Here is a 9,507-nt window from a genome sequence, read left to right as displayed (position 1 = left end):
ATTGTGTTTTCTTATTTGCTGTTTTGTTGTTGTTATGTGTTCTTCTTTGCTGTTTTGTTTTGTGATTGTGTGATCTTATTTGCTGTTTGTTGTTGTTGTTATTGTTGTTGTTATGTGTATTTATTTGCTGTTGTGTTTGGTCATTGTGTTTTCTAATTTGCTGTTCTGTTGTCGTTATGTGTTCTTATTTGCTGTTGTCTTTTGTCGTTGTGTTTTCTAATTTGCTGTTCTGTTGTCGTTATGTGTTCTTATTTGCTGTTGTGTTTTGTGATTGTGTTTTCTAATTTGCTGTTCTGCTTTTGTTATTGGTTGTTGTGTTTGCTTATGTGTTGTGTGTAGTGATTTTCTGCTGTGATTTGTACTACAGGGCCACCATAGTTATATAAGAATGAATCATATTTTAGCTCATCATGCTCTACATTCAATTACTTAAGCATTACACATATTTAACAATGATATAAATAATATTATAAAAATAAAAGATGTGAGTGACTCTTGAAAGACACGAACAAGTAAAAGGTTTCTATCAAAGACTCATTATTGAAACCACCTTCAAACCCTCTCCAGAAGGTCTCGGACGCCTGACGACACGAGTTTGCGCGCGCGCTCTTGAGCTCTCTCCGACGTCACTGCCCTCTGATCGTGCGAAATCCCCGATAACGCGACGCGCGCCCCCGCTTGGCTGTGAATGGGGACTGAGTCCGGCTTGTGACAGCTCCTCCTCGGCGGTGAAGCCTCACACACATCGCTCCTGCCCGTCCAGCCCGGTCCTCTGCTCCCAGACTCACCGGCAGCCCACGGCACAGCTCCTCCGGTACAGAGCACGTTCACTGTGGTAGTGTGGCACTGACACTCCAGTAGCTGGGGTTAGTGCACCGACTCGTGTCTTCTCAGCCTGGTAAGTTAGTGGAGCCATACTGACGGACGGAGCTGTCTCTATCTGTCCAGGAATGAGAAATGATGGCCGGCTCTTCAGCAGAGGAGAAGACCTTCCGACGGTTCCTGGAGCTCTTCCTCCGGGAGATGAGGATGCCGCTGCAGGAGAGCGACCCGGTGCCGATGCGCCCTTTGTCGGACCTGGTGTCTGACGACGAGGTGGAGGGGGAATGTCTCGACCTGTGTCTCCAGCACCTCTACAAATAGTTAAGTGGGCACTTTCTCTCACGGCATGTTGTTGTTTTTGTTGTGTTTCTAACGTGAAATCGACAAAAAAAAAGGGCAGTGAAGTTGTCGTGCTGTGTTTGATGGAGGTGTGTGTGCGCGGAGGTGAGCGGGCTTCGACCCTGGCTGGGTCAGATACGCCGGGATGCTCGCTTGGCCGCCCGGGTACCTCCTCATGCCCTGCTGGGTGTGTCCAGCACCAAGTTTAAGTGTATTTGCTTTAAGTGGGAAATGAAAGCTAAAGCAGAAGTTAAAAGCGCATCAGTTCTGCTTCTAACAGCACGGCCGTGTTATGTTGCATTGTATTATAAAGTCTTCCTGTGTGTGTGTGTGTGCGTGTGTATCTGTTCTATGTTTTAATTTGCCATAAATTGACGCCATCGCTGACAGAGCTGTAGATCCACAAAAGGTGAACCCCTGGTTTTGCGTAACAGCTCGACGTCATCGTGGTGTAGGAGGGGGAGGAAGCCATCGCCATCACTGCTGAGCGCATCTTCAAGCAGGCTAAAAATAACCATCCCCCGGTTACGTTATTAGCCTCCATCGTCAGACTGATCGTTACACCGTGAAATCCAAGACACGCACTGAATTGTCCCAGATTTCAAAGTGTTGCCACCTGGAAACATATCACACGATGACTCAAACCTGCACAGGACATGTTTTACATCTAGATCACACACACTGCAAAGGAAAGACAGAACACTGGATGAACGTTAACAACCATGTTCATAGATCGAAAAGAGAAAGGATTCATATCGTGCATTATGCATGATTTGAATTTGACAGTCACTGAATTAAATTCCTCAGAATCCAGCTGTTTAAGACAGGGGCAAACTTTGCAGACGCATTTGCACTGAGATCTGATTCTAAAGCTGCGTAGAGAGACAGCTCTGCCCTGAGCTCTGCTGCCTGGCCTGGTTTTAAATCCAAAATAGGTGCAGAAACTGTGCTGGGGAGAACAGGGTGGAAGGACTCATCTAGGGCACGAAAAGTGGCAAGGGGACTGCTGCTTGCATGCACGTCTGAAAATGCCTTCACCGGACCTGATAGGCACACATGTACAGTATATGGCACTTAACGTGATAGAAGGTCAGGATGCACTCCAGCAGTGATGGAGAGCACATGTGTCGGTGGCAGGTAGGACCACACACTCGAGCCAGTCTCATATAGCTGAAAGGAAGGGTTTAGTTCGACAGGCGCTGATTATCCACTGATATCTTATTTGTTTAAATTCATCTAACTCTCAGGAAAAAAAGGCTCTAGGAAAAAAACTGAAAATCTTTCCCAAAATATCAAAAAATTTCATTTAAGTGAGGATTTTCTCAAATAGTATTAGTAAATAATGTTTTAGGTTTAAGTAGAAGTTCACAATTTGGTTAAAAAACTCATCTTTTGATCAAAGCCACAGATGATAATCTAACTTCTGGGCTTCGTGGCAGCTACATGTCTTCAATCCACAAACATCTTGCGAACATGTGATAGCATGACGACTCCTTGCAAGATTTTACTGGACATCTCTACAAATTGGTGTGTGATTCCTAATGTCCTGCCTATGATGCTGAAAGCCAGAGTTACCCCAGTCAATTAAATGGAATCGGTCCAGTTTGGCTTTGTGAAACGGCCAAATTTACTAAAATAGCCTCAGCCTGCTTTGTATCACATCCCTCTGTCTCTCTTTTTCTGGCCGAGGTAGTGACTTATTTGACTTGTTGAAGTAGATGAATCACTTGTTGGCTCATCACCGTGTGACAGTTCATCTTAGGAGACCGTACCGACCAGTAGCTCACTTTTAGAGTTTAAACGTACATTAATATGCTCAGTCTGTTGTCCAGATTAAAATTAAGGGTTCATTTGTTCAGCAAATGGCCAAAAATGTCAATGTTCATAAAGGTCTTATATGACAAGTCTGTAGTATACCTGCCTCTTGTTTGTTATGAGCAAAGGTGTGTTAGTTTCTGTACTTGTTTTGGTTACCTCTGTAGGACCTCTTCCTGCATAAACACTGACCTTATGGGGACCAAGGTCCTGATGAGGTAAAATGGCATTTCGGAGGTCTGTGCGTTTTGGTTAGGTTGTTCTCAACGAATGGAAGTCGATGCAAAGTCATATCAATGATAGCTGTGCAAACCTGTGTGTGTTTGTGTGTGGGTGGCAGCAATCACGATGCTGGGCTCACTTCATGTCAGCCATGGATGACATCGCCCACTGGCCCTGCCCCAGTGCTTTTAATTGTTACCTACAGAGAATCATCATGGGAATGGGCATCTTTCTGCATCTTCTTTATTGTCTGATTGTCTTGCACATCAGAAAACACTTCTAGGCTATATATATATATATATATATATATATAGTTCTGAAGGGTAATACCAATAAAACATTTTTGCTGTTTAATGTAGAGGACTTGTTGGAACATGTCCTGTTGTTAACCTGACTGTAATATTTAATAGACAAACGCAATGACAAACATCTATTACACAACTCATCAGCTGATCTCACACATTTCTGTGCGTGTGAGGCTTGTTGCTAATGAGCTGCTTCAGTATCTAAATGGAGTCGAACGTGCGGACTCGTTATCGGGTAGAAGAGAAACTGGGAACACAGATCAGGTATCAACTTTCTCTCAGAGCTGAAACACGATCTAATGTATCATTTATTCTTCCATTAACGTCGCCTGTTGCCGGTGAAAGCTGTGCCCTCTGTTCATGTGTGAAACTGTGCACACGACGAGGTCTGATCTGTGTCTTTGTTTGACACGTCTTTACATTGTATACATCAGTTGCTATAGTAACAACCCAGGAGTCCTTGCACCATGTAATAATGGTGTTCTGTTGTCGGCGTGAACGCAGCAGCAGCAGCAGCAGCAGCCATGATTTTGACAGACTCCTTTATATGTGTCAGGTGGATAACTGTGCTCTAGATAACTCCAGGACCAATGCAAGCAGAACACTGCGCTATTTTGCTTCTTTCTTATTCTCAATAAAGTTGAGAAAGAAAACATTTGATACTTTTATATTTATACTTAAATTCCATCAGAGAATTTACACGGTGGTAAAACCCCTCTCTTTAAGGTTTTCATCTTATTTGGAAAATAAATGAAAAGGACATTAGGGCAATAGGTCTGTCAAACACAGGGCTGGGTATCATTAGATATATTTTAAATTGCAAATGAGAGTTGTATTAATTATCTTCATTATTGATTAATCTATATAATTTTCCCGAATAAAAGTTTGTTGTATGAGAAAATGTCCTTCAATTTAAAATCATATGAGGGAAAAAGGCAAAATTCTCACTTATTGTTCATCAAAATCCTCTTTTTTTCCAGCAAAAATCCTCACAAATGAGAACCTAGAACAAGGTAACTTTTGTTTGAGCTGTTAAAGCTGCACTAGTTTCTCACAGTGTCTGATGTTTGGTGCCGAGCAGGTAGTGCACAATGGGTGTTTATAGCATTTTCCTCTGTGAAATTCTGCCTGCTGTAGCTGGAAATTATGTTTTTCTTTCTCAGTTCCAATACATCAACTCTGAGTATCTGCCGATAAAGAGAACTGATGCGATCAGTGTTTTTCCCCAAGGTGAATTCTGGAGACTCGTAAATGTGGTGCTGGTAAAAATGGTTCAGAAGCCTGCATGGGACGGATGCAAAACTGGAAGAATACAGATATCTCGGGATGAAAAAGAGGGGCCACACATGTAGAAGACACAGAGGAAGACATCAACTTGGCGACAAGGGTCTACACCAGTGTCGATGTGATGTAAACAAAAACCCTGTCCTTGTCGTTCTTTGTACGTGAAAGAAAAACTCTGGAAAATGTCAAAACAAACAATTATGAGATAAGGATTTGTGTTGCTTTAAATCACCTACCAATTAAAATAACGAGTTAACAAGATTATCAATATGACCAGACATGACAGTTTTTCGATACTAGGTACCATGGACACATTCTCTTGAGTTAAATAACCAGTGCAAATTAAACTTGGCAGTGAACACACTAGTTGGAGATAATCTAAAATAAAACATTGATCTCTGGACGCCAGTTTAAGGGTTATCAGTTGAATCAGGTTTCATACGTGATGCTGTGAAAACCTGCAGACACGAGGGTCTTAGTGGCTCATGGACAAGAACTTTTCCTGCAGTTCTTCAAACAGACTGATGGTATGAGTGTGTGCGTGCGTGTGCATGGTGGACAGCATCCTACATGGTTGTCTACTGTAGCTGTAGCCGTGAGTGTAATGATAGTCGGAGGCAGCAGCGCTGGTGATTCATCCCAACGTGTCATTAGTTTGTCTCTGGGTTGAACAGCTAATAATAGACTTCTGCTAGGAGAGAGATCCCCTCTGTGTGCGAGTGTGTGTTAATAGGGGGTGGGTGAAGCACTTGGTGTGTTAGAACGAGTTTGGGTGTGTGGCCAGAGCGTGTGTGTGTGTGTGCGTTAAAATTATGCCAGTTAGGTTTTAATCCATTTTCCTCCAGGCAGCTGGGACTCGCATCTTAAAACAACAGGATGCAATCTACCCCCCTTTAACACAGTGCGGCTTTGAGTGTCAGTATCCTCGGAGGGTTTACTCTGAAGTACTCCATGACTTAAAATTATTATAAACGTTAAATTATAAATGACGCTTCTGTGTGAATAAAACAAGCAGACACATGCATGCATGTTGTAGGGAGAAGTACACGAGCCGCCTTCCTCTGATTTCAAGGCGAGTAGGTTTTGATCATTTAAATCATAATCCAGTAACTCCTGCTGGGTTTAATTAGCTTCTCCACTCAGGACTTTCTGTGGATGTTGTACAGAGGCAGTATGTTAATGTTATTTTTTTCCCCGAGTCCTAACTTCAAACTAGCGCTCCCACATTCACACAGACTACCTTCCTCTGTCGTAGGGGGGAGTGTTTATCGTTACTTACCCAGACAACTCTGCTCTGTAAATGTGTTCACTTCCACTCTCAGGTTTGTCTCCTCTGACAGGCGACAAAAGGAAGAGTCGTAATAAGTGAGTGGAGGAACAGGAGGAATGAGGAGGCTTCTGTGCAAGTGCCTGGTTTTGATGAGTGCTGAAATGATGTGACCTTCACAGCCACAGGATGTCAACTAAATTGAATGCCTATGTGAGGTTTTGGCATCAGACAGCAGCGCCCTGAAATATCATCAAGCAACCATAGAGAAACATATTTTCACCAGAATATTTTATTTTCATCCTTTGGCAACACAGAGTAGAACTTCAGCCCGAGTAGTGTTGAGCACTGTCACCTCATAGCAGGAAGGTTCTCTGTTCAAATCCAGGCGTGGCCTTGATTGTTCTCACATGTTCCCTGTGTTTGTGTCGGCAGTCCGGCTTCCTGCCACAGTATAAAAGGTTGCAGTTTGGGGTCATGTTAGATTGACCGTAGGTGTGATTGTGAGTGTGAATTTGTCTCTGTATGTAGGCGACGTGTCAAGGGTGTACCCGCCTCTCGCCCAATGTCAGCTGGTATTGGCTCCAGCCCCCCTGCATCCCTCCAGTAAAGTTTAGAGCCTTGGAGAATTTTGCCATGAAGCTTTGAAGCTGTTTTGAAGTATTTTGGCATTTGATATTTTATGTTGGTTTTTCTGTAAATCCTTATTTCCTTTAAACAACTTCCTGTTTGCCTTGTATTGATACAAGAGTGAAAGTTTTCAGGTCATTTCAGATTTTTCTTTACACCACAAAGGCTCAGGAGACAATTAGAAGTAATTGTTCATTAATAATCAGCAAACCTGACACAACAATCCTGTAGTTTCTATTATATTAAGAATTGTTCTTGCACTGCATTTACTTGATATACCCAATATACACAAATCGGGTAATTGCAGTAATGTCATTTCTTAATGACATCATCATTGTTTCTCCCAAAAAAACATTTTGACTTCTTCATGATGTCACTCACCTTTTTGACGTCATATGATGAGGAATCATTTTCTGATCAATTTAAGCTCTATATATCTCTCTAGCCCTTTTATTTGTGGAGGTATCATACAGTGAATTAACAGAGCACACTGGGACTCACGATATGACAAGTGGGGGGCTGAGTTACGATTATAAAGCCAGATGGATTGTTGCAACTGCAGCCTCGTCTCAGTGGTACGATCTGTATTAGATTTCCCTTAAATGAAAAAAGGAAAACTCGGCAGGAGTGTGATATTACCCTCTGCTTACTGACTAGCAAGGAAGTGATGATGAGTTGAAGAGGAGGGAGAGGGGGAGTTAAATGACCCTACACACAAACAAACACACACACACACACACACACACACACACACACACACACACACACACACTGAGAGCTCATATATTGTAATTGAGGGGAGAGCCTTTCTAGACCTCATTAAACAGAAATGTCTCCAACAGCTGTAAAGAACTAGGGGTTGATCCGGCTTTCTCCTGCAAACATTGTGCAGTATACGCACGCCCACAACACACACACACACACACACACACACACACACACACACACACACACACACACACACACACACAGTAGGAGAGTAGGTGGTGTTAGAGGAGCTGGCAGTGACAGGTTTATTAAAGGACATTAGGATCAATTGTGACATCAGCGTTGTTGAACTGTTGGAGCTGCTGGGGACATGTGCAACGTGACAACCATCTTCTATTATTGTTTTATCCCCTTCATTTGTTTGGACTGACTGCACCTTTAACTGTTATATACGTCTACGTGACAAGGGCTGCGAGCAACTATAGGTAGATGATTATCAATAAAAATATCTAGGCCTAGTTATTAAATCGATGAGTCAATCATCAGGTTATTCATTGGCAACTCTTCAGTTTTAGCTCGCGTGAGGTGTTGCTGCCGTCTTTAACTAATTTAACGGAGAAATAAGGACTTTGAAGACACAACTTTGGGTCTGGTCAAAGATTTATTTGTAATTTTAATTAATTTAAAATGATAATCAATCAATTAATTAAGAAAATAATAATTAGTGGCTGCCATTTTATCACTGACTACATTAGTTTTGTTATGGTAACTGTTATGTTCAGAAATATGTTCAGCATGTTTGCAGAGCTGGTGCCCAGGTGTCAAGTGTAGCTGTTGGTACACCAGCATAAATAGCTGCTTACAGATGTTATATACCGACTGTATCTGTAGCTAGTTAACTCATCACTTGATCTCTGAACTCACCTCCAGTCCTTTCTCCTCCTTTTTTCTTATCTCTCATAAACTGGAGTCAAACTATATTGCCACAGGACGAACTCTTTTCATGCATTAGTTGATTTTAATGCAGTCACGCCGCCTCTAACATTCACTTTGAATTCATGATTAGACTTATGTAAAGCACTTAGCATTTCCTTGTTGTGCTATACAAATATACCTGCCTTGCCTTAAAATTATATCACCCACATTATCTTTCATGCCTTTACTTTTCATTACCACTGCTGACAAACCTTTGTCTGTGCTCGGCCTGTAAGCTGCAGGAACTGTCAGAGAGAACTGACTCTGAATCACCATCACCACTGATCGAATCAGTATCTTTTAGCAGTGAAGCTGCACTCACTGGTGACAGGCAGAATCATTGTCAGCTCTGCTGTGAATCACACTACATTACTCTCTCATTCTAAGCTTATTAGACCACAGAAACGATCATAATCCGCTAACTCTGAACATACTACTAAAATCAAGACGGTTTAAATCTGCATTGAACGTTATGCTGTGTGAGAGGTGATGTGTCCATTTTGATGCATTGAAATGCATTTTAGCTGTCAATCAAACAGCAACACCTGTCTGCTAACAGAATGGCATGTGTGTGACCATTTAATAAATACCTCCATTAATAAAAAGTAATTTCTTAATAATTAATTTAACCATAAAAGATCATTTTTAATAGCAATATATTTTAAAATCACCTTGAATCACTCCTAAATCTGACTTCAAAGCAAAACTGTACAGTACACCCTACTCCATAGTGTCTGCACTGGCAGTCACCTACCTGTTACACTTTTGTATTAACCGCTGTCAACATCCAGTGATTGACACACCATCTCTGTCTGGGCGAACCGTTATTAGTCATGTCTTCTGGTTCAAGGACGAGCTCGCTTTGTTTGGAACAAGCAAACCCCTCTCGGGCTTTATTAATGAGGGCTCCCCTCAGGCCATCCTGCAGAAGTAGGATGCTGCACAGGAGAGAGGAACTGCCAATACTAAAGTGTACAGCAGCAGTAATGTCCACCTGCCCACACACTCATCACTCCCACTCTCCAGGGGCTGTTTCCACACAGAACTGGTGAATCTCAAGTGACCTCTTCAGCTGTAGTAAACCAGAGAAATCGGCAACGAATAATGACAGATTTAATATGCAATACATCTTATTTTAGA

The 9,507-nt window shown here is 42.1% G+C and overlaps 1 protein-coding gene across 2 annotated transcripts in view; it reads left to right on the top strand.

The window, feature by feature from the left end:
* Window positions 1-666: 666 nt before the first annotated feature.
* Window positions 667-9,507, top strand: part of ppm1e (protein phosphatase, Mg2+/Mn2+ dependent, 1E) — a 32,525-nt gene continuing 23,684 nt past the window's right edge. Inside the window, exons 1-2 of one of the 2 annotated variants that reach the window (XM_035179215.2) lie at window positions 667-814; window positions 949-1,142. In XM_035179215.2, coding sequence (XP_035035106.2) covers window positions 958-1,142 — 185 coding nt within the window. In that variant the 5' untranslated portion in view covers window positions 667-814; window positions 949-957. Of the gene's footprint in view, window positions 867-948; window positions 1,143-9,507 lie in introns of both variants that reach the window. The other variant, XM_035179217.2, reaches the window with a different exon arrangement.

This window comes from Hippoglossus stenolepis, chromosome 15 (assembly GCF_022539355.2).
Source record: "Hippoglossus stenolepis isolate QCI-W04-F060 chromosome 15, HSTE1.2, whole genome shotgun sequence".
NCBI lineage: Eukaryota > Metazoa > Chordata > Actinopteri > Pleuronectiformes > Pleuronectidae > Hippoglossus > Hippoglossus stenolepis.
This window is presented reverse-complemented; position numbering and strand designations above follow the sequence as displayed.